The sequence below is a fragment of the Lingula anatina genome, chromosome 6, assembly GCF_051362555.1.
Source record: "Lingula anatina isolate TDL-2025a chromosome 6, LinAna3.0, whole genome shotgun sequence".
NCBI classification, from domain to species: Eukaryota; Metazoa; Brachiopoda; class Lingulata; order Lingulida; family Lingulidae; genus Lingula; species Lingula anatina.
Window position 1 is genome coordinate 9,926,536 of NC_141772.1, and position 23,437 is coordinate 9,949,972.

The 23,437-nt window shown below is 37.7% G+C and overlaps 4 protein-coding genes across 6 annotated transcripts; 2 read left to right on the forward strand and 2 right to left on the reverse strand.

Moving 5' to 3' along the window:
• Window positions 1-4,017: 4,017 nt before the first annotated feature.
• On the reverse strand, window positions 4,018-7,691 carry LOC106172617 (dol-P-Glc:Glc(2)Man(9)GlcNAc(2)-PP-Dol alpha-1,2-glucosyltransferase). Its single transcript, XM_013553404.2, has 3 exons — window positions 7,497-7,691; window positions 5,969-6,166; window positions 4,018-5,677 (listed from the first exon to the last, which is right to left on the reverse strand). Exons 1-3 carry the CDS (start codon window positions 7,668-7,670, stop codon window positions 4,619-4,621), a joined length of 1,431 nt encoding a protein of 476 aa, XP_013408858.2. The 5' UTR covers window positions 7,671-7,691; the 3' UTR covers window positions 4,018-4,618.
• A 161-nt stretch (window positions 7,692-7,852) lies between these two features.
• On the forward strand, window positions 7,853-9,699 carry LOC106172626 (EKC/KEOPS complex subunit Tprkb). The gene is made up of 4 exons (XM_013553417.3): window positions 7,853-8,043; window positions 8,721-8,843; window positions 9,046-9,216; window positions 9,525-9,699. Exons 1-4 carry the CDS (start codon window positions 7,900-7,902, stop codon window positions 9,615-9,617), a joined length of 531 nt encoding a protein of 176 aa, XP_013408871.2. The 5' UTR covers window positions 7,853-7,899; the 3' UTR covers window positions 9,618-9,699.
• A 250-nt stretch (window positions 9,700-9,949) lies between these two features.
• On the forward strand, window positions 9,950-10,476 carry LOC147761106 (uncharacterized). The gene has a single exon (XM_087016379.1). The coding sequence runs from the start codon at window positions 9,950-9,952 to the stop codon at window positions 10,202-10,204; it is 255 nt and encodes an 84-aa protein (XP_086872505.1). The 3' UTR covers window positions 10,205-10,476.
• Window positions 10,477-10,845: 369 nt separating this feature from the next.
• On the reverse strand, window positions 10,846-23,423 carry LOC106172623 (constitutive coactivator of PPAR-gamma-like protein 1). Of its 3 annotated transcripts, none has more exons than XM_087016377.1 (17): window positions 22,554-23,423; window positions 21,915-21,994; window positions 21,415-21,512; window positions 20,955-21,064; window positions 20,204-20,355; window positions 19,577-19,841; window positions 18,636-18,739; window positions 17,851-18,000; window positions 17,379-17,526; window positions 15,630-15,879; window positions 15,147-15,261; window positions 14,490-14,696; window positions 13,893-14,139; window positions 13,417-13,543; window positions 12,961-13,048; window positions 12,460-12,587; window positions 10,846-12,193 (listed from the first exon to the last, which is right to left on the reverse strand). In XM_087016377.1, exons 1-17 carry the CDS (start codon window positions 23,254-23,256, stop codon window positions 11,932-11,934), a joined length of 3,234 nt encoding a protein of 1,077 aa, XP_086872503.1. In that variant the 5' UTR covers window positions 23,257-23,423; the 3' UTR covers window positions 10,846-11,931. The 3 variants fall into 3 exon arrangements, with proteins under 3 accessions (XP_086872503.1, XP_086872504.1, XP_086872502.1); XM_087016378.1 differs by having other exon boundaries at window positions 13,944-14,139; window positions 18,594-18,739; XM_087016376.1 differs by having other exon boundaries at window positions 18,594-18,739.
• Window positions 23,424-23,437: the final 14 nt, after the last annotated feature.

The following is a 23,437-nucleotide window of genomic DNA, read 5'->3' on the forward strand; positions in this document are numbered from 1 at the left end:
CGACCCCCCTAAAACATAAGGAAATGAATATTAAAAGTAAAAAGAAAGAAAGAAAAAATTAAAACTTTTGAAGTGATGGGTGCTCTGTAAGGTATTAAGCAAACCAAAAACTGTAATACATAAAATTTGAAATCATACATTTAAAATTTTGTTTAAATATCATATCAGGGTCCTGTAGTGTATGTGGCTCAAAACGTACATTTTTGTGTGTGTATGTCGTGTCAGTACACCAAACTGAATCCTTTAAGCACAAGGTGGAAGGGAGTTTGTATCAATGGTTTTGATAACTATCCTGATGTAAAGTCAGAATACTCACTAACTTTCGTGTGCGCTCGGCTTAATTATTCCTCAGCTTCTCGAGGAGGCGTGGCAGGCAATTGAGCTGATTACATTGATTGCACTTAAGCAAGAAACTCCGCAGAGTTGGATCGACCCAGCTGGTACGATGTCTGAATCTGAATGCTCCCTGAGACACGTGTTTTACAGTGCCTTATTACTGTGACCTGTTACATGTACGTCATACGCGTTGATTTAGTTACTAATTATTATTCGACAGAGGTCACGGCTAGATAGGCATGTCCAGCGGATAGATATATAGTTTTATTGAAATCAAATGCACCACTTCCACAGTGATTAGGCACAATTCGTTCATAATACAACAGAAAAGGTATGTAAAAAAAAGAAAATACAACTTAATACAATAAGCACAAAAACAACTACCAAGATTCTTGATTAAGAACCTGGCTTTTAAATTATTTTACATTATAGTTAAGAATAATTTGAAATTCTAAACCCCCTTATATGTTACGCACCTTGCGTGCATATAGTCCTTCACTGGCGAAATTGGATGGAATTATTCTAATATTAAAAATGATCAAGATTATAAGCTTTAAAACTAGAGTTGACTGTTTTATGCAGATGCAGAGCTAGAGGCGTTGTTTCTGAGGGTGCAGGTCCATACATTTTTATATTAATATTACTTATTTTGCCCCAACAATAAAGGCATCACTAAGAGTTTGGAAAATAAATTTTTTCATAATGCCTCACATTCCACAAGGTTTTAATTTCTTATAATTGTTATCATAGCAAAATAAAAACTCTCTTTGTCACGTATACAGGGCCAGATTGAGGCCGTCTTCTGGGTCTTCCGGAAGACAGTCAGATTTTCAAGTTTACATTGACGGGTAACTAAATTTTTCTGTCGGAAGACGGTCAAAAATGAAGGAGGGATCAACAAAGAAAATTTTGAAGCCTGTCAGAATATATCTCTGGATCTGCCCCTGCGTATGTACCGAAAGTTGGTGATATTTTTTTTTCTATTATTGCACATAAATGTAACCTTTCAGCTGTTCATCTTACGCAGTGGCACATGACATGTAGCTCATCTTTCAATTCTAAGGTTAGATCGGGCAATGAGTCCCCTTTTCCCCCATTTCCCCCTTTGCGTGTCATATCGTTAAATGACTTTTTGGTGCAGGTGTTGAAAAATAAATACAGGTGTTTTATCAAACACCATTTAACCACAATATTTTATTAAATACTTTATAGGCCTATATTTGAGGTTGTTCGAGCCTACTTAATTTATTTACGTTATTTTGCCATTTTTTTTATTTCTACAACTATGCAGTAAATTGTTTATGCCCACGTTTTTCGTGTAGGTGAATATCAATAATAAGCAATCTGAATCTGGCTTCCTGTGTGTGGTTTTTGGACGACGCCCACTGGATTACGATGGCAAAATACTACTTTATTATCAATTTTTGGGTGGTCCCACTTTCTCTTTCGTCTGAAATACTCAATCATTTAAAGAAACGTCCTACATGTTTCAGATCATGACCTATAGAATTTCCATTAAACGCTGTAATTTCATATTTGAAGAAAGTGTACTGACAGTTGTGTACGTGAAGGCATTTTGTCATTATCCTGAAATTCTTTTTGTAAAATATTTCAATTTGACTCGTTGACAAGTAAATGAAGAAGGCAAACAGCATGAAAGTGGTTGGTTATTAAAATAACACCCACTTGACTGGAATAGGCCCTACTTTGCAGCTGAATGTTACTCGAAAATTAAAGGTAAATTTAACGTGCCAAAACCCCATGGGGGATGATGACAGGGCTTTTCACTATACTTTACCGAAACCACAGAATTTGTTTGCTAGATATCCACAGATATTTATATGGCCATTCAGTGCACATTTCTATAATGTTTTTTTAAAATAAATATATCGATGTCATCACTTGCAGACCCGTAGCCAGGGGGAGTTCGGGGGGTTCGAAAGAACCCCCCTTTTTGCTGAAAAAACAGGGGCGGATTTAGGCCGTCTTCTGGGTCTTCCGGAAGACGGTCAGATTTTCAAGTTTACATTGACGGGTATCCAATTTTTCCTGTTGGAAGACGGTCAAAATTGGAGGATGAATCAACAAAGATAATTTGGAAGACTGTCAGTAAATAGCTCTGGATCCGCCCCTGAAAAAGGTCCACTCTGGGTAAAATTTGACATAAGTAAATGGGGATTTTTCGGTAAAAGGTCCACTTTTTCAGAAAAAGACCCCCCCCCCCCTTTGAAATTGCTGGCTACGGGCCTGACTTGTCACTGCTTCGATCATCTGGGCCCCGTAACTCGAAAGCATCGCGTATTGTGAATAGCGATATTACATAGAGGCTACAATGTATTATATGGGGCGAGTGTGGGCCAGTTATGGCATCAAGACACTTGCGGTCGGTCGCCTGTTCCGTTGAACGAAGATCGACGCTCAAGAGACATGTAAGGTCATTCCATAATTTCTTCCGTGCAGTGAATATGGTCAAAACGCAGATGAAATTCTTTGTCATTTATTGGTATTGGAATGAAAAATCATTGTATATTATGTTGTAAAGTTATTAACTTACGCTTTCCCTATTTGCAGATAATAATCAAAACGGAATCAAACGAGTAAAAGGATAGGGAGTTATTGAGTGTAAGTCATTTCTTTAAGAGTTAACGAGTGTAGAAAATGTTTTCGTGGTAGGAAAATATGGAACATGTCAAAGTCACATATAGTTCTATTTGATTGGTTAATTTCTCAATAGAAATGCAAGTTTCTGACACGCGTAAAACACCTATAAAGTAAGGATAGATTTGGTCCAAGCATGAGTAATTCAAATAATATTTTTAATTGAAAACAAGTCTCTTAGAAATTACTTAATAAGAAAATGGTGAATGGTGGTTTGCAACAATGGAGAGAAGTGAGCGCATGATCAGTACGGAGAAATAGAGTAGGCCTATAAATACTTGTGAAATTGTATGAAAAAGGCAGGCGGTGAATAAAAGTTGAAAGCTCCAGATCGTTGTTATTGTCACTATATTAATTCGTATGATAGTTAAGGATATTGTCAGCCTTCACCAAAAACCCTTATTTACTACCTTATATGCATTTTTGGGGGTAAATGATAAATCTTCAGTATTCAACGACTAAATAAATTAACGTTTACACATATGCCATCTTACGGGTGACTTCATAATTGCGATTTAGGGGAAAAAAACTGAAAAATAGGTTTCTCAAATTTCTCTTTTATCCTAGCACCCACGATCACCTTTTCAACGAAAAATTTAATGACATCATTAAGTACTCCAAAACCCTGCCATCGATTTTTCTTAATAGTCTTTGTTCAGATGTTATCGTTCATAAAACCATCTAATGCTTTTACTTAAATGAAAATCTGAAATTGGGGGCTCACAACTCCATATCAAAAACTTTTAAACCAAAATGACGGCACGGGATTGTAGCCTAAATTTAGTTACAATCCCGTGCCCATTAGAAACAGTGTTACAGCTCTCTCATGGAAATCCTGGGAATTGACTCGTTTATTTTATTTTTATTTATTTATTCTATACACTCGGGGCCAATTTTCGTGATGAAATCTTTTTACGACTAAAAACGATTGCTATCTCACCTCAAAATAGAAAGGTGTTATACAGACTATTAAAGCTTCGAGTTGCCTACGTTTATACATTGCAACGAGAATGATAAACACCGATATTTTAATTTTTCGAGGATTTTTTATTGTTTTATTGTGTTAAATCAGCACAAATATAGATGCATTATTTCATAATTAGATGCAAGAAAAACCTCATTTTCGGTATCTGGATGATAATTAAGGATAACAATATCCTTAAATGCACCAAATATTATATGCAATGAACAGTTCAACTTACAGAGACATTAGAATATCTTTGACTGCTGGAAGACTTACTGAAAATATTTGCTTTAGAAAATATTTTGAAACTATCAGATACTTTATTGCATTACACTTTTATTTTTAGGGGGGTTGGTTTTGGTTTCACATCTGGCCCCGGTTTCCCAAAAAAAAAAAAAAAATAAAAATAAATAAATAAATAAATAATAATAAAAATAATAATAATAATAATTCTGGGTCCCTGGCAAAGAACTTAATTACCAACGTTACATGGGCACGTGTGCGTGTCTTATCCCATCAGAAACAGCGTTACAGCTCTCTCATGGAAATCCTGGGAATTGACTCCTTTACTTTTTATTTATTTATTTTTTTTTAATTTAATTTTTTTTTGTGAAACTGGGGCCAGCTACATTTTATTACCAGACAGATAATTCATCTCCCCTACCACATGAACCTCTGAACATCATTGGAGTTTGGCCAAGTAAATGGCCTGTTCAAGAAAAGATGGATTGTGACAGCATTCACAGCTATCGCAATCACCAACTCCATCATCAACTTGCTTAAGTTTGAGAGAGGGGAATGAAGCCTGAATAACAAATATGGGATAATGAAATATCTAAACTCCATCAGCTGCTGAGGAACGGTGGAGAGGAACAAAGCCACAGCGTAGGTTAATTTCCACCATACATGTCTGTTTTGGAGATTTTCATGTATGGCCCAATAACAGTAAATATACGCAGGGATTAGGATGTACCTCATGTATGGATGAAGCAAATAAATCCTACGCCATATGTAAAATGTATAATGACGATTGTCTGCCAGCAAATAGGGATGCTCGTATGTGAAGTACATGGCAAGTACACAGCTGATGAGATAACACATAAAAAATAGCACTGGTCTTCTGAAAAGAAAATCCACAAAGTGAAAAGCCTTGAAAAGCGTTAGCATGTGTGGAAAGGCAAATATAAATGTCACGCATGAAAAATAGAACAACTGAGGAAAATTTAAAACTGCTACATGAGCCGAACGGTCACCAACTACAATTCCCCCATTGAACACTATAAAGGCAGCAAATCCAACAAAAAGCAGAATGTAGCTCCAGGTAGATGACAAGAAACTTGAAAGCAGCTGCTGAAATTCTTTAGTCCTGTCTTTCAATCCAACGAACAACAGGTACACTGAATAAATGAGAAAATCCATGCTTCCTATGGCTTCTTTCGGTATATCCCTCTTCTCTGGGCCCACATATCGGACCACAAGGTCTCCAAATTTGACTCCAGCAACAAAAGCCACCCATATGACATTAGTCTGGCGAAACAAAATGGCAACCAAACCCATCATGGCCGCCACCTTATGGTTGTCATGGAGACTGAGCAGGTACATGAGTAATGTGAAGAAGGTTGATCCTGGGTCTGTGTAGTAGAGGAAGGTGAAGAAATACATGACTGGAAACAGGCTCAGCACAACCGCTGTCACCACAGCAACCGTGTCTTGGTAATTCTGAAAGTATAAAAAGTCAGAAAAGGTAATAAATCAAACTGTCCGATTAAAAGATGTGCTGGTAACTTTGTCATATCTTAATGGTCAAGTAAAATTCATATATACTGTCCAGTGGTCTTGAAAAATTATAGTTATTGCTTCATCAAACATACATATTTGATGATCTCATTTCCATTTCCACAAATGTGGCTGAAATTTAGATTGTTACATAATATAGCCCAATAACTGAAGGAAAGAAAAACCAGACTAACATAAATTTCAGTGCAAAAAAAACACCTAGTGTGCACTTACCTTGTCTTTACCGTGTATTTTCCGTATGAGAGCGAGAAAGAGGTAGAAATTCCCAATGCTGAACATGATGTTGATGGCCCTGAGGTTGAGTACGCTGCACGTCGTGTCTTCATCCCATCCCATCAGCCATCCCACTGGCTTCAGCACACCCAGGCTGATCAGGTAGAGACCAGGGAAAGTGGTGATTTTGGGATCCCACTGTAAAAGAAACAAACTGTCACTTACACCCCTTTTCCATAGATTTTTAGATCGATCTATCCCTGTGGGGAGTCTTACTAGATTACTGTCAGCTTGGCCAGCTTAAGCGTCTGTCCCGCCTACTAAAAGCTGTCAAGGGGTAATTAACTATGGTGCCCGCTCGGCTGACTGCAATTTAGCGTGAACCCCCAGGGAGTTAGGTCGATCTAAATCTTAATCTTTAGATCAATCTAAATCTCTGGGAAAGCACCCTTACACAGGACATCCGAGATAGCTTCCACTCAGAAAACACCACATGAAGGTGCCCAACAACTTTTTTTTATTCATTACCACACACGTGTACACAGGGGCGGATCCAGAGATATTTTCTGACAGCCTTCCAAATTATCTTTGCTGATCCATCCTATATTTTTTGACCGTCTTCCGACAGAAAAAAATAGATACCCGTCAATGTAAACTTGAAAATCTGACAGTCTTCTGGAAGACCCAGAAGACGGCCTAAATCCGCCCCTGTGTACATGCATCTCCACCACCAACATGAAGTCCTCACTATCTTTCCAAAAGCTCCCACCAGAAGGACGACACAATCCTGTGTCCCCTCCACCGCAATCAAGATAGCTCCAATTATAATACTTAACACAAACAATGCTTATGGCGAATGCTGAAAGTACAACATGTAATATTTGTATGCTTGTCTACCAGTTGTAATATAGACCACCATGAAATGAAAACCAGTTGAATAAAAATTCTAAACGCACAAGGAAGGTCAAATACTGATGCAAAATTTCTTCCCACCAAGAAGCAACCTACTGTATAGAATCGTGTACAGTGGGAGTTGCACAGCGAAAGTGATTATTCCAAAAATTTGAGAGTTTGCTTCCAGGTGGGGAACAATCTCTAATGTACATCTCGCAATCAGAAGTCTGCTTCACGTAATATAGTAATATGAGTGATAAGTAATATGAGTGCTTCAAGCATTTCGGGAAATAAAAAATGGGTTTCTCAGTTAAGGATAATACCCAATGGGACCCTAAGTACAAAAGCCATTGCGTCTGTTTGTGGAATTACATGCTACACAGATAAGGCCTCATACTGACATGTGTTCGAAACACGCCTCCCCATGTGTCGTCCCAATGGAGCTGAGATTTAATGACTGTACCCCCGCAGGGACGACGCGTGGAGGGGCGTGTGAGAGGCGGTGAGACTATTAAAAGATTAGACGGTTTTTCTTTCATGTACGTCCGCCATATTTTGTCCCAGGATTTGTAAAGCCTGGCTCAACTCGATGTGAATGCGGTCTTACACTAGTTACAGATATGCACATAATCACCTCATAAAAATTGCCTTCGCAATATTTGATGACCTGTCCAATGTGGAATTGTTCGTCCATGTACGGTACCGGTTGTTTCTCGTCAAACTTGAACAGCAGAGTGGCAGCCAAGCAGAGTAAAACCCCGCACACTTCGAGGGCTGCCAACGTGTGCCTTCCACCGGGGGCTGCCATCTTGGTTATGCGTATAAAGACTTTAGTTTCGCAACTTTAAAATCACACGTTTTCACTCTTGCAAAGCGACTGCTTCATTAAAATGCAGTGGCACCGATAGAAAATAAATATGATTTAAGCTGTTCAGTAGCATATCCAAATACATTCATATATTTTTAATTGAAAAATAAATCGAGTGCTTCGAAACTTATTATAAGTACTGTATACCACTCAAGCTACTCAAGCTGTGATGGGTTTGAAGAGTTATGAAAACTTTTTAGGCTCTAACTTAACGCTTTCGATAGTTCTCTTCAAAGACGTAAGAAACCTTTCAGAAGTGAGAAAACTGGTCATTGAAGGAAAGTTTGAGGCAGCGCTTATTAAACCCAGTGTTGTAAGTATTTGGGGAAATTAATTGTTTCATAAATCGCCAGTCACGTTTCTTTTTCACGACCATTTGTCACCTTGAAACTTGAGGGTTGATTCAGTACAATTAAATGAATGGCAGAATTACAAACGTTTCCTGTTATGCAAATTCGAAATAAATCAATTTTAGCATGTTACCAGTAAACATTATATTTAGCATGATAAATCTAAATATTTTGTTTTGTTTCTTTAGTAACTACTAGTACTCTCATCTACAAGACACACTGAGGATCACTCTTTTTGAAAATCACACTTTAATGTATGTCTTATATTGTGAATTTTCCCTTATTGCAATGAAATGTTCAAGAAAGAGAATGCAATACTCGTTTATTCTATTTAACATTATATATTACTGTATATATATATGATTGTATACTATGTTTTAGTATGTTATGCTTTATGGATACTTCACTACTATTTGTACGAATCAGGAATATTTTAAAAAATGGTAGTTATATTATTAAGATAACATTGAGAAGTCAATAGACTTATTGTTAGAAATGGGTATTACTGATTTAAACAGAGCTTACATTTCCACATATCTTTACCTCAATTATTTCCACATTCCATTGCCTTATTTCCAAATTTCTTAACATTTTCACAGATTTTAACTTTTTTTCCACATTTCACTCCCTTTGCTTTTAGGTTGTGGACCCTTTTCAAGTGCTGGTAGCAGTCAACAAGGCAGTTCACCTTCACAGTAACAACAAGAAGTATACCAGAACTCTGCATTCAGAAATCTTGTACAGCTTGGCTCCCTCAAAGAATGTAAGTCTGATCAGTGTATATGATGGTTAATACATCTAATGATATAATTCAGGTCAAGAGCTATGAGATATTGTATGGTATAAGCTCCAATTAGTTAGTTCTGCAGCTGAACGTGGACGATACTGAGTACCAAGAAAGTGAAAAAAAATTGTCAAGATTATATGCTTTAAATTAAAAAAATTGCTGCGCTTATCTTTCACAGATCTCGGACTCCTACAAGAAGTTTGGTGTCACAGATCAGGAGACTTCAGTGCTTATTGTCTCACTGGCTGAAGAGAGCACCAAGCTTCAAGACTTCCTTAGTGTGATTCAAGGACAACAGGTGGCGTTGGAGTCCTTACCAGAGTTCACAGATCTGGAGACTGTTAAAAAGGTCAGTAGCATGCTATTTCCAATGAGTGCAGGGTTGCCCGTAATGAAGTAATAGGGGAAACCAATTCAGAAAGTCCTTAATGATGTAGATGAAAGTTTCAGTTTTAGGGAATGTTTACTTATTTGACAAACAGATTACTTATGCTTATTTCTTATTACCTTCATGTGTCTGTATATAAATAGCGCTAGATAGCCTCTAGGTGGATTTAAAATAATCTTGTAGAGTGGTCTGTCTAAGAGAGAGACCTTGATTGAATTACAGATCTGTGTGATTTTATAGGAATTCATTTTATTCAACCTTTTTTCCAGGTATACAAAATACCAGATATTGAACTCAGTATTGGAACGGCATTGGAGGCAGTGGTTAATAGGATTGCCAGCAAGGACATAGTGTCTCTGTAGCGGAAGGAAAGAAGGAAGGAGAAATACACATAAAGCAGTGACAGACTTTTTCATTTTGTGTCATATTTACGGCCATAAAAACTGCAGGGTAGACACTGAATTATTATAACTGTCGGCAAGGTTTTGTTTCGTTAGTGAGAGGGACATTGTAGCAACAAAGGCACCAGTGAAGACACTCCCGTATGAACGAAGCTGTTAATAATAGAGGCATTTGTTAAAAAGACATAAAATTTTCCTTTTTGTTAAGATAAACCACATTGTTATTTATTACAGGGATTTTTTTACACTCACTAAGGACAAACACTTGTTAAACGACGCGGACAGTAACAGACATGGCCTTAAGTCGCAATCCGCTCATTGATCGAACACCTCCCATGAAAGGAAGTTTTCCTTTGGATCACGAAGGTGAATGTAAAAAGAAAATGAAGGAATATTTGCGCTGCCTAAAGAACAATAAGCAGGATAATTCTGCATGCAGGGACGTAGCCAAAGATTATCTGCAGTGTCGCATGGACAAAGATTTAATGGCAAAAGAGGATTGGAAGTCCTTGGGGTATGGAGACAAGGATGGTGGGAAGGGAGACTAGTTCAAAGTTTGAATATTGGATTTATTGAGTGCATTGTGAAGGAAAAAATTCCAAGTGTTCCTAGTCGGGAAATTTGGTACATTTGATTTGATTACATAAATTTATTTCCCATTGTATATCTTTTTTAACATTTCAAGAATTAATCAATTTTGCAGAAGGAAGTTAGTGGTCTTACACCTTGCATATGCTTTCAGGAATTTTTGTCAAAGTTCTGTGATCACCTTTTGCAGATGTAAGGTTATGTACTCTAATAAATAAATTTCAAAAATATACTCTCAAGGCACTTTTCTGCCAGCTCGGAAACATTTTTTAATTGTTGAGAAGATGTTGACTGGGTTAATTGATAGACTTACATGGTCAATGTTATTCATTTCATTTAAAACTGGGGAAAAATTTTGGAATCTTGAAAGAGAAAAGGGAAGACCCAAGATGAGGCTATATTATCTGTTTTTCACTTTATAGTCTACAATGAAAGAAAAGAATCCAGAGGAACTTAATATTTTACCATCCAAAAAGATCCATTCAGGAAAAGTGGAATGATAACAAGGAGTCCCAAGTTGAGTGAACCTGAGGAATTTGGGAATGAAATCTGGGCAACGTTCAGGACAAGAAACGTTCAGTAAATAAAATGTGAAGGCCCATTATACAAAAAAAGTTTATTGTTCAACACAAACAAGTGCCAACTCTTACTCATCATTTCTCTTTAGCAATATTCCCTCGCATGCACTGACGGATGTGTTTTAAACTGTGTACGTATATCAAATGAAGCTCACCTTAGTTTTAGGATAACAAGCAACACCAATAAGAAATACAAATTTGATTTATAGGTTTGTGTAAACATGCACGTAGACATTATAAATATGAAATTGTCTGACATTAACAAATGAACTAATTCCATTGTTTAAGGTTGTCAGCTATATCGACTTCAAATTTGACCAAGAGAACCAAAATAATTCTGGTCAGTAACAAGAGTTTAATGCTACTATGTAATAAAACATATTAAGCTTCTACACAAAGTCATGAAGAGTACAAACATCAACTTTAACACTGAAAATTACATCATCATATATTAAAAAAATAATAAAGTAGCAAAAATTATGAAATAACTAGGTAATTTCCACCCAACTTTCTGGGGCAACCATATCCAGACTTACTAAACAGATTTTGATCAAGTCGGTTTTAATGCAAGCTACTGTTTTTTTTCCCCTTTACACTGGTCGTGAAATTATTCGAAGGACACATGAATTTCAGTCCATTACTCCATTCATATTGTCAAGTCTGATGCTTTTTCCAACTTGAAAAAGTTAATTTTCATTCTTGCCAAATAATTGCAATTCAAAACTTAAAATTCAGTGTGAATATGTTGATTAATTCTCAAGCAATATTGAATTCAGTCAATGACTGATAGAAAAAAGTGTAAACATTCTTTAACTGCCCTTCAGTTTGAGAAAAAAGAAAGTCGCATCCCCTTCATCATATCCAACAAACAATTTGTGTCGCATCAGATCAACTTCCCACATTTAATTTCAAAATCCAACCTGGATGTTTTGCTTGGTGGGGGAAACTCACTACCGCCAGTATCTACAAGTACCTTCAGATGGCCTACATATAAATTTTCAAATGCTGCAGGTGGCATTCATGTAAAATTGCAAAATTGTCCTCAAGATGGCGTTAATGTCACATATCGAACTCCCCATCCCAATGTGGCATTACTGAAAATACTACCACTAGAGGGCACCGAGATCAGTCTGAAGGTCACTGGACTCCTGTATCCCACTGTCTGGACTCAACATGCCCTGACCTTTGACCTGTATTGCACTGTCCTCGTCCTGTTCTATGCTGTCGTCTGCTGCATTTTGGAACTGTCCCTCGACAATGCCCTCTTCAGCATCTGCTGCAGCAACTTTTTCTACGTCTGCCTCATTTTGTGCTGCCTCCTTGTGGAAATCCACCTTCATGAATTCACTGACAGGCATGGCACCAAGCGAGCTGAATGATAGAAATTCAAAACTTGTAGTTCCCTGATGTTTTGAATAATTATATGTCTCTTTATTATCAATCCTTACTGCTAAAATACAGAAAGTTAATTCCAGAATTTTCTAACGCTATGAGCACATTTTCTCACTGAGCTGTCTATGTATTATCCAACTCTTCCTGGGTTGCCAGATTATTTATTTATAATAACAACAGCTACTGTTAAATTTACAGTAATGCGCAGACATTCTGTAAATTGGAAAAAAGAAAACCCTGCTTACTCCGATGGCACCTCCACCGTGCAACCTCTGCCTCGCCCACCTCCCTCCATCTTTGTCTGCTGCGACAATGGAACGGCCATGCCTGAGCGCCCTCTTTTGGGCTTTGCTGTACTGACACCTCTTCCATGCTGCAAGAATGGGAAAAGTTATCATCCTCTGCTATTTGATGTAATTGTTGCAGTATATAACAAAAAAAAAAAAAAAATAATAAATAAATAAATAAATAAATAAATAAATAAATAAATAAGGAGAAAACACCGACAGCAACTGTGAACTGCTTGTTTCACATGTTTAAAGAATTGTTTTAAACAAAAATTGATAAAATCTGTCCACTACTGCTTCTATGTAGTTACATTACATTACATGGTTAAAGAAAAATGGATCAGATTCTCTTAATATTTGTTATTAGATCAACACATTAATCTATACAATCAACTAAGGCAAGAAAAAAGGTGATTAACTCTATCAGGCATTTGTTTGAGAAAAACCCTGCTGTCCCACCTGCATTCTCCCTGGCCCTTGCGCAAAGTGCGTGCCTCGCCCACGCATTCCGCTGTGCATGCCTGGCATCCCACCGCCGGGTCCATACCTGTTTTGAAGAGAGAAAGACAAATTTTGACTTTGGAATTTGAAGAGGCGTTTACTGTATCCTCCCCAGGAGTAATCACTGTTGACACATATAACAGTTCAACAAAAACATTTTTTAAAAATTCACAAACACTATATTTAAGTTGGATAGTGCTGAACCCTTGTGGGGGAGCCAACTAGTAAAACCAGATAACTCATTTAAAATGACTTTTTCCATTCTTTATTGCCTGTCAGTTGTTTTGCCTGAAAGCTCTTCAAGGATGCACAAGTTTTATAATTATGAGTATTATTATTATTATTATTATAATATCAACCATCAATCTTTTACAAACTGTACCATGTAGATACCTCATTACTTGATCCCCTTACCTTCTGGGAGGCACTGGTCCCAGTTGGTTGATATGTGTGCCCCTCCCCCGGGGCTGTGGCCCCCACTGCCCAACCACCACCCCCGCTATAGACAGCTGGCCACCCCTGGGGTCTATAGGACTGGGGCCTGGAGGGGTTAGAAGATAAAGATAGAACACACATAAATGAAGTACTTTTCATTTACTGATGCAAAAAATTTAAAAATAAAATACTAGTAAATAAATCATTTCAATTTTGAAAAATAGATCTGCAGTATACCAAGAAAACATGAAATATTTTAAATTTGGAGTCTTAATTTCCAATGGTATCAAAAGTTCCAAGACTCTCTCAAAGAAATTTTCAATCAAGTTGTGAATATATACTATACTAACATTTTCTTAAAACATTTTATTGTCAAAATTAACCAAATTTTAGCCAATGACGAAAAAAAATGGCAGAATGATGTATGCCAAACGGTCCCAGCATGCATCACTCACCCAGCAGGCCCCTCCCACGTCCGTCAGGCGTAGGGTGCATTCCCATCATACCTTGGTGCGGTGGAGTCGGCTGTGGTCGCATGTTGTGCCCCATGGGAGGAGGTACGGGCATCCCCGCGGGACGATATGGTAAATATGACGGCTCCAGAGAGACTGGGGGCAGAGGTAGAGCTGGCTTGGCAAAGTCCACTGTTAACCCATGGAGGATTGCCTGTCGCATCCTTTCCACCCTCATCACCTGTTCCACCTGGGAAAAATAAGAATGACATGAAATTGTCTAAAACCAAACTACTTCATGAACCATACTTATGTTTTTAAGTTGTTATTTCTAGAACTTTATTCTGGTCTCGTGAGTCAGTTATCTATGAGAATATAAATATGAACAGTAAAATTTCATGTGGATTTGTTCCACCTTGGGAGATAAAAAATGCTGTGTTTAATAAATGATAATAAAACATTTTAACAAATATTAAAAATTTTCAGTAAAGTATGAGCAACTTGATTAAATGAGGGCAACCACGTCCAGGTAATAACATTCAGTACATAAACTGGATCAAAACAATGATGTACTACTGATACGACAGCCTCCATACTCACAGAGCCATCACAAATATCAACGAGTGGAGTGTTATTGTTGGCCTTGAGCAGCTTATAGTGGAACAGTTTGCCATCGAAGTACAGCCAGGGGCAGGTCATGGTCCAGGGTACGGGGGCACCGCAGGCGTCGTTGGCAAAAATGGCACATTCTACACCCCTCATGAAAAGAGCACCTAGTTGTACGCCTCGCGTGGTTAACATTGGAAGCTGAAGAAAAGATTGGAATAAATGTGTTTTAATTAGTAGACCTGTATGAGGGTTCCTTACATAATAGCATTGTTTTATACCTTAATGTGTAATGTTTTAGTAGTGTTTATAATCCAATGATTTACCTTTTAATTATAAAACTTCACCCACAGGTTTGCAGCTGTATACTGTATTTTTTTTTCAATATTTGAAAATTAAATCATTTGAACATCACTTTTATAATTATCATATCAAACCTGATAGTACAAAAACTATAATGATGAAGCAAAATGATGAAAAATTTCAGCTTTTAGTGACAATTTACAAGTCTTAGAATAAACATTACTACCAGTAATATTTATTAGGCATTAATACCAGTTCAGCAACAATACTGGAACTTACATTAGGTCAGTAGCTAAGTTCCAGTATATATATAGTTCTCAATACCTTGTTCAGAGTTCTAATACCCACCTTCATGTCTTGCATTGTTTGGATGTCTTGCAGTAAAGGAGAGACGGCCTGGGCCAAGAACGCATCAAGCTCTTGTCTGCGTAGGACTCGATGTTTCTCCTGTGACATCAGGTATCTAGGAGGAATTAACAGGATAATCAGGTCTCAGTGAAATCCATCCAGAAAAAAAATTTTTTTACAGATTATTTCGATGCATTTCATTGAACATGCTGCCTTCTTAATGGAAATCATAAAGATGGATGTCAATAAACAATATTAAAGGCTCTGATGTGCATGTGTGTATGCTTGTGCATGAAAAAGTGTCAACCTTCTGAAGGCTTCTCTTTCCCAAAATAAGAGTACAGCACCCAAGAATCACCCCCCAGCCTCATTTGGCACTTCTCAACCACTGCCCAAAAACTAAATGATGTTACTTTATACTGACAGGAAATCTGGTAGTTAGAAATTATTATCATGAGAATGACAGGCTTTCACATTACAAACCTGAGTATGCAGCACATAATCAACAAGTGCTGAGGAACGTAGGAAGTATTGAGCATCACCGGGGAGTCACTGCGCATGCACGTGAGAAAAGCACGGAGTCGACGATTTTTATCCTCTATCTGCTGCCCTAGCCACAGACGATGGATGGTCGGCACCATCCAATCCATGGTGATGGCCTGTACGTCTTCGCACTGGGGCCCCTCCTTGGTATAACTCCTCTCTTTGATCACTGCTTCTGGTACAGGAGAACCTGGGGGGTGAGACAGAAACAAACAGTCACGGTGGTCATACTTGAAATCAAGAACATTAAACACATTAAATATACATATTACAGCACTTCACTGAATGCAACATACAGTGTAATTTCATAGAGGCGAAGCTGAAACATACAAGTGGCAGAACTACATATATATCTGTAGAATTGTGACACAAAGCTGGACCATGTCTACATGCTAACATCATTCATCCCACAACCAGCAATCCAAACAATATGATAATTACACTTGTATTTCACTTACTCTCACGCCTGTATTTTTATATGCTTAGGCCACACTTTTTTATTTTTATGGATGACATCCTCTGGGTACCCCAAAATCGGTGCGAGAGGGCGAAAAAAAAAAAAACAGTCCAAAAAAAAAAAACTGCTTAAGTAAAGGAATGCTGTCAGTACACAGCTGGAAACACGTATCAAACTAACAATATGTCTTTATCCATGCTCTCAAAATATTAAAGCATTGTGAATACTTCGTAGAAATGTAAAAAAAGTCATGAATTGATATACTTCATATTACCAAATCTATTTAAGGTTATTTCATGCATTCATTTGGTATAGCAATCAATAAAACAAATATCAATCAAACAGTGCGTCTTTATTATTGTATTCTCAGAATATTAAAACATTTTGAACACTTCACAGAAATGTTTAAAAAATGATGCAAAGATATGCTTAATACTACCAAATCTATTAAGGTCATTTCAGACGATGCCATTTTGTCAACTTCAACTCACACGAAGCAGCTAAACTGTCAGGTGGCCTGTCCGACCTTCAGCCCACCAAATACCTCGACGCCCTTGTCGACCCTTTTTTCGCTACAGAAAACCTGGTATTAATGTGCTGCTTTATACAGAATGTCACAGAAATGTTTCGGCCGCCGCCAGCCTTTCGCACAATTGTAAAAAGGTGATATCTCCATGCCCAATATCAATGGCATACCAATCCAAAACGATGGCGCCCGTTCTCTTGATGACTTTTATTGTTGTGTAATTTGAAAGTAAACCTAGAGATGAATTTGACAGCAAAGTGGCCGCATTTCCACGTGGCGAAAATACGCATGCGCAGAAAGCTCATTTCCTTGCAAATTCAATAACAACGTTTGCGACAACCGACTTCGTTGGGGGCTGGGGGGGGGCTTTTTTTTTTTTTTTGAGAACGGGCGAAAATCCGTGCGCGCGCAGGATGTCATCCATAAAATTAAAAAAGTGTGGCCTTATGCACATTCATCCTATTGTTTGAAGCTCCAGACGTGAGACAAGTCAGTTACAACTACTGTTCTTTCAATGTATGTCACATACAGGAGCAAGTTATATCTGCGCCCCGATGTAATTACACTCATGTATGTCGCATTCAAGGGGCGACTAGTGTAACAGTTGTAACTATTTCTTAGTTATAATAAGCATTTGGTTTGGTCCACAATACTTATAACATAACACTCTCATTCCTTAAAAACTTTGGAAGCTTTTAATATCTACCTGATTGTGATTTTTTATCCCTTCGGAGTTTACTCAAGTTAAACAAGATGGCGTACACATATTGCCTGATTGGACGATAGAGTTGGACCACAGGCAGGAACTCGCGCCCGTTTTCATCCTCCAGTGACACAGAAATTTTGATTTCACCCTGGAGCAAAGAAAAATGGGAAAGATGATTCACTTAACTTGAAAGGCTAAATATTATACCTGGCATCTCTGATCACACGAAGAATATGTTACTCTACAGTACACAACAGTCCACGTAACATGACCATCTGAAGGTAATGACTTATGCTTAAAATCTTATTATTCCCAGGGAGCAAAACCCTACTGATCATCATTTCACATTTGCCTAAGACGTTCAAATCCATACTGCCATTATGATCAACACTTTACAGCATGATTATCCAAAGACTTATTTTATGGCTTATCCAGTATAATAATAACCATTAAAGGTGGAATTAAGTCTCACCTGGGCCAGGCACTGGTATATCCATGGCATCATCAGGCCCTTCTGGTGACGCTCACTGACGACGCGCATGATCTCTGGGGAGACGGGAGGAAGATGGTCGCAACCTTGGCGTCGCATGCCACTTCTCATCGCAGGAGGTTTTACAGGGATCTGGATCAATTTTTTAATGGCACTCAATTCAGATTTCTTTTAAGAGTCTAAGAAATTAATCGATAGATTATTCAAGAAAGCCTGCACTCACAGTAACATGTTTCAGATTGGTGCTTTTGTTTTTAAAATGATTCAACTATGCCACATTTTCATTAAAGCATGGGCAACAAATGATACTGATATACAGTATTCTTATATCAGATGAAATATATAATATTCTTTCAATGAGCTAATTTTTATTTACAAAAACAACCAGATGACAAAACAGGAAAATAGCTCAGAAAATAACTGAAATTATTTCAAACAAGAAAAATAACAATCAAAGAAAGGTTAATGAAAACTTGAGTGCAGTTAGAAACAACAAATCTCTCCCATTGGTAAAAAAAACCCTGAACTCCATTTAAAATGTGAAAATTTGAAGGGCGAGAACATATTGGCAAAAGGGCACGTAGTAATCCAAAAACATTTCAGCACTTCTTTTGCCAATTTCAATCAATCTCTCAGTCAAGAATACCTCAACAAAATACATGATGGAGGGATCTCCCAGAATGAAAAGTCAACAGAATAACTAGTGTTAGTAAACAAGTGCTTACAGCGGCATTAGCGGAGGCGGCCAGGTTGGCACCCCATGTTACCTCAGCACTGAAGTGGTGTGGACTGCTGCCGCTGCTGCTGCTACTGGAAGACGAGAGCAGTGCTTCAGGCCTGTCTCCTCGCTGCAGCTGAAGGTGTGAGGTGTCTGGAGAGTGCAGATATAGAACTATATTATATAAACATACATATTATACAAACATATATTTCATGCTTCAGGCCTGTCTCCTCGCTTCAGCTGAAGGTGTGAGGTGTCTGGAGAGTGCAGATATAGAACTATATTATATAAACATACATATTATACAAACATATATTTCATGCTTCAGGCCTGTCTCCTCGCTGCAGCTGAAGGTGTGAGGTGTCTGGAGAGTGCAGATATAGAACTATATTATATAAACATACATATTATACAAACATATATTTCATGCTTCAGGCCTGTCTCCTTGCTGCAGCTGAAGGTGTGAGGTGTCTGGAGAGTGCAGATATAGAACTATATTATATAAACATACATATTATACAAACATATATTTCATGCTTCAGGCCTGTCTCCTTGCTGCAGCTGAAGGTGTGAGGTGTCTGGAGAGTGCAGATATAGAACTATATTATATAAACATACATATTATACAAACATATATTTCATGCTTCAGGCCTGTCTCCTTGCTGCAGCTGAAGGTGTGAGGTGTCTGGAGAGTGCAGATATAGAACTATATTATATAAACATACATATTATACAAACATATATTTCATGCTTCAGGCCTGTCTCCTTGCTGCAGCTGAAGGTGTGAGGTGTCTGGAAAGTACATATAACTAAGTTATGTAAACATATATATATTATATATGGCTTACAACTAGAAAAATCACAGGAAACAGGTTTGAGTTGATACTGTTACCTGAAGAAATCGAGCTTTATGCTAAGATTTTTCAATAGTAAATACAAACAGATTTCAAGAGGCCAGAGACAGATCAGAGAACCATCAATTCTCACCTCCTTGTCCAGCACTTCCATTTATCTCCTGCGTCTCACGGTCAGGCTCGCTATCGTCTGTCTTCTCAAGTGTCATGGCTTCCATCCTGGCGGCCAGATCTCCGGTTTCTTTCCTCTCTTCCTCTGCGGGAGGTTCCATGCTGTTCAGAACAGGAGGTTCTATAACAATCTGCGGTGTGGGAAGGTCGGCGCTTGCCGTGGCCTCAGCACCGTAACCTGAGGGCGCTTGTGTGTAAATGCTGTCGGCTTCTATGTCCAGTTCTTCCTGGAAATTAAGAATTAAGTTTAGAAGATCACTGATTGATTGTTGAAATAATTCAACCTTAGAAAGAATGCCAACCTTAGAAATACTGCCTGTGCAGTGAGAGAGAGAGTAACTGGGGTTGAAGTACCAAACACCATTTAAACTATCAAACTTTAAGCTGCAGGTTAACTCAAATAAAAACAATGATACAACTGTGGTTATTGGTACTTCATCTTTTCTTATTCAACACTGCTACAGATATTACGAAAAAATAAAATACATAAAAAAACCCCTGCATATATAACTAAATTCAACAAAGTTTCAGCCATTCAATATGTACTACTTAACATATTTGCCACAACAACACATCAGGGCCATGTTACCGTTTTCTGTGCAGTGTTTCCAGTCTCAGCAGAAGCTTCAGACTCCTGTTGGATCACCGTATCAGGTTTCTGTTCTTGTTTCCCTGTCTCCTGCCCTATGTCTCCACTGGCCTGCTGTTTGGGGTATCTACCAGGCTGGCCTGACGTCAACCCTGAGAGGTATAAGACAGCATTCGTAAAACAGTCTGTAACATTAGCCATTGGTCCTATGCACACAACCAGTAAAGTTTTGTTTGAAACAGTAGATTTTTCAGAAATGTGTGATTTTAGTGGTCCAGCATGGCCATTATATTTTTTTCTTAGTTTTCAAAAGAGCTTCGGATTTGATTTATCATTTTCTGAAATGTAACTGTTTCAGATAAAACTGATCCTTAAAAAACAAAAACAAAAAAAAAAGGTAATAATAAAAAAAAAATTAAAAATAAATAACTAATGCATGAACCAATGGTGCACATCTCTATATGATGGGTCCAGGGGAGGCGGAAATAAACCGATGCTTAAATATCTCGATATGTAGATAAATCTTTCATCTCTAAAACGCAGATACCTCAGGCATGCTGAAAAAAAAAAAGCTCAGAACATTCTCAGACCAGGCCAACATGTGCAAGTTGAATGTCTTAACTGAGAACTACTTGTTGTCAAATGTCACATATTCTACCAGTATGGACTTAGATCTGTATTACATGATCTGTATTACTTCCAATCTTGATTCCTACCAAGACTTTTTCTTTGCCACATGAATGATACATACCTTGAAGTTTGGGTCTGTATTTAAGGAAACCATCTTCTGTTCCATTAAGGTAATACTGTACAGATTGTTTAAAGCGGCCAATCTTTTCTTCTATTGCTTCTGGGCAATTTCTGGAAGGTGAAAATTGTACCACATAAAACTTTCATCAAATTTTGGTTTTCTGTTAAAAAAATTTATTAAAACAAAAGCGTGTTCTAATCAAAGAAAATGTCCAATTTGAAGAAGGAAAAATAAGAAAATATTATAATATATATGAAATATATACAATTTTATACTCCTCAGCTTAAAAACCCCAAAAATCTATTCAATGTCTATCTCCAGCATTTTCCTCAGTAAATATGGAAAGTAAATGACAATTTCATTATTGCTGTCAATTAAGAAAAATGACTGCCTTTTTTAACAACAGATGAAATTCTTGGCTGACACTTAATATTCACTTTACCCTATAAATAAAGTTCACCTAAATATAATTCTTCCAATGGCATCTAGATCATCAATGGAAACAAGCTCGCGGACAAATGATGCTACTTCTAGAATCAGCTGTTTGGTTGGCTGTGCCTGAAACATAAATAGTTAAACATGATATTAAACATTTCAATTATTCATTGCAAACCTATAACAAAGCTGTTAGTTTTCAAGGAAGCATATAGTGACTTCTGCAGAGAGAGGATTATTTCACCAGGCAGCGGATAACACTTATGATATTATTGCATATCTTCCAAGTTTCTTTAATAAATTTAACATCCCCCCCCCAAAAAAAAAAAATAAATAATTTAATTTAAAAATGGAGAAAAAATGCACGTAGATTGTAAATCAGTGCCAAATTAACTCATTCATTGAATAAATATCTGACACCTGTTAAATTTTTGACTTTTTTATAAGGGTACATTCATTTCTTACTAATATCACATTATTATAATATTACATTATATAATAATAAACTAGATCATTCCAACCTACCTTTACTACACCTGGCTCATTTACTGTTAGTAATTCTCGAAAAAATGGACGTAGATCATCCTCAGGCAGAATGTGATCACCTTGGAAAAAATACAGATTTAGATACAAAATGAAGACAAAATAATAACTGCAAATTTCATTTATCTACAAAAGATATGCGTAATTTACTGCATAAGTTGCCTTAATTTGTGAATTACTTAAAAAATTTTAAACAATGTTTGTTCATGGGAATTTTATTGCAAAAACATGAATAATAATAATATTAATAATAATAACAATAATAATAATAATAATAATAGCAACAACAACAACAAAAAGCATGATGCCACCTACTGTCATCAGAGTGAACAAAGTTGTGGTACAAAAAAGAAAAGATTCTCTGTAGATTTTTAATAAGTAAGAGCATCAGTTTAATGATTTAAATTTCGTAAAGACTGTGTGACTGTGCATGTGCGTGCATGTGTGTGCACATGCATGCTGTAAAAGGGTTGGTTACAAGGCCACACCCCTTTTTCACAGTACAAATATATGAGCTTAAAAACACAGTAAAACTCAATATTCCAGCCTTCTCAAGTTGATCAAGGAAAAAAATAACTGGTCATGTACTGATTTCATAAAGAACCTACAAAAGTCTAATACCTAGCAGAGCAGCAAATACACAGAACCTTGTTGGATTGAGATCCAGCGCTTTTGCCACAGCATTTACAAAATATTCTCGTGTCTCTAATGTCCCTTTGTAGGTCAGCTTCAAGTGCTCAGAAGAAAAGTAGCGTGGAGGATCAAATATGGTATAGACTGCATCTTGGGCCAAGATACCCTGAAAGTCGTTCTCTCGGCAATACGCGATCACTTCTTGATGGTGATCGTCCATAGAGCATGCCACCTGTACGCCCATGTGTCGTAAAGCCATACGCAGGCATGGGCGCAGGCACACTGGGGGCAGCCACCAAACTTTAGGGGGCGGTGTGGCTTTATTAAAGACGTGCTTAAGCACCAAGTTGGCACGCTTTCGTTTCTCCGTTTGCTCTTTTTCCCAGTCTCTCATTTTCTCTTTTTCCAAAGCGCCACTGAAAAACACGACCAACTCCAAGTTGGCACCGCGGCAGGCCTCTGTTAAATTGGTCAGGAAGTGGACCATGCGGTTCCACTCCCCTCCACAAGCCCAGTCAGAGTAAAAGCCGCCATAAAGACGGTCAAGGCAGCTCTCTGCGTCAATCACAAGGCGAAAGCGCCCTGCCGCATTTCCCCGACTATATCCTCGTGCAATTTGCAGAAGATCCACTGGAACGCAGGCCTCCTTACAGCTCGCCTCAATAAATTCATGCAAGCTAGAAATACCCATGCTCTCTGGTGTGTGGTAACTAAAGTCCGAGAGTCATAACTACGGAAAATAGCTTCACCGGTGCTGAACTCCTGGTTGGAGAAAGATGTGCACTTTTGTCTTTGCTTGTCAACTCCCCACCGACATGTGGTCGACTTCAACGCGGCGATTGTAACGCATGCGTATTGAGGCAGGAAGTCGG

Excerpts from the sequence above, each read along its gene's own strand:
- LOC106172617 (XM_013553404.2), bottom strand. The coding sequence starts at position 7,670 with ATGGCAGCCCCCGGTGGAAGGCACACGTTGGCAGCCCTCGAAGTGTGC. Across the intron at positions 6,167-7,496 it reads GCGAAGGCAATTTTTATGAG|TGGGATCCCAAAATCACCAC; the intron begins GTGATTATGTGC and ends TTTCTTTTACAG. Across the intron at positions 5,678-5,968 it reads AAATACACGGTAAAGACAAG|AATTACCAAGACACGGTTGC; the intron begins GTAAGTGCACAC and ends TTATACTTTCAG.
- LOC147761106 (XM_087016379.1), top strand. The coding sequence starts at position 9,950 with ATGGCCTTAAGTCGCAATCCGCTCATTGATCGAACACCTCCCATGAAA.
- LOC106172626 (XM_013553417.3), top strand. The coding sequence starts at position 7,900 with ATGGGTTTGAAGAGTTATGAAAACTTTTTAGGCTCTAACTTAACGCTT. Across the intron at positions 8,044-8,720 it reads CGCTTATTAAACCCAGTGTT|GTTGTGGACCCTTTTCAAGT; the intron begins GTAAGTATTTGG and ends CTTTGCTTTTAG. Across the intron at positions 8,844-9,045 it reads GCTTGGCTCCCTCAAAGAAT|ATCTCGGACTCCTACAAGAA; the intron begins GTAAGTCTGATC and ends TATCTTTCACAG.
- LOC106172623 (XM_087016376.1), bottom strand. The coding sequence starts at position 23,256 with ATGGGTATTTCTAGCTTGCATGAATTTATTGAGGCGAGCTGTAAGGAG. Across the intron at positions 20,356-20,954 it reads ATACAGACCCAAACTTCAAG|GGTTGACGTCAGGCCAGCCT; the intron begins GTATGTATCATT and ends TATACCTCTCAG. Across the intron at positions 15,880-17,378 it reads GGATAAAAAATCACAATCAG|GTTCTCCTGTACCAGAAGCA; the intron begins GTAGATATTAAA and ends CTCACCCCCCAG.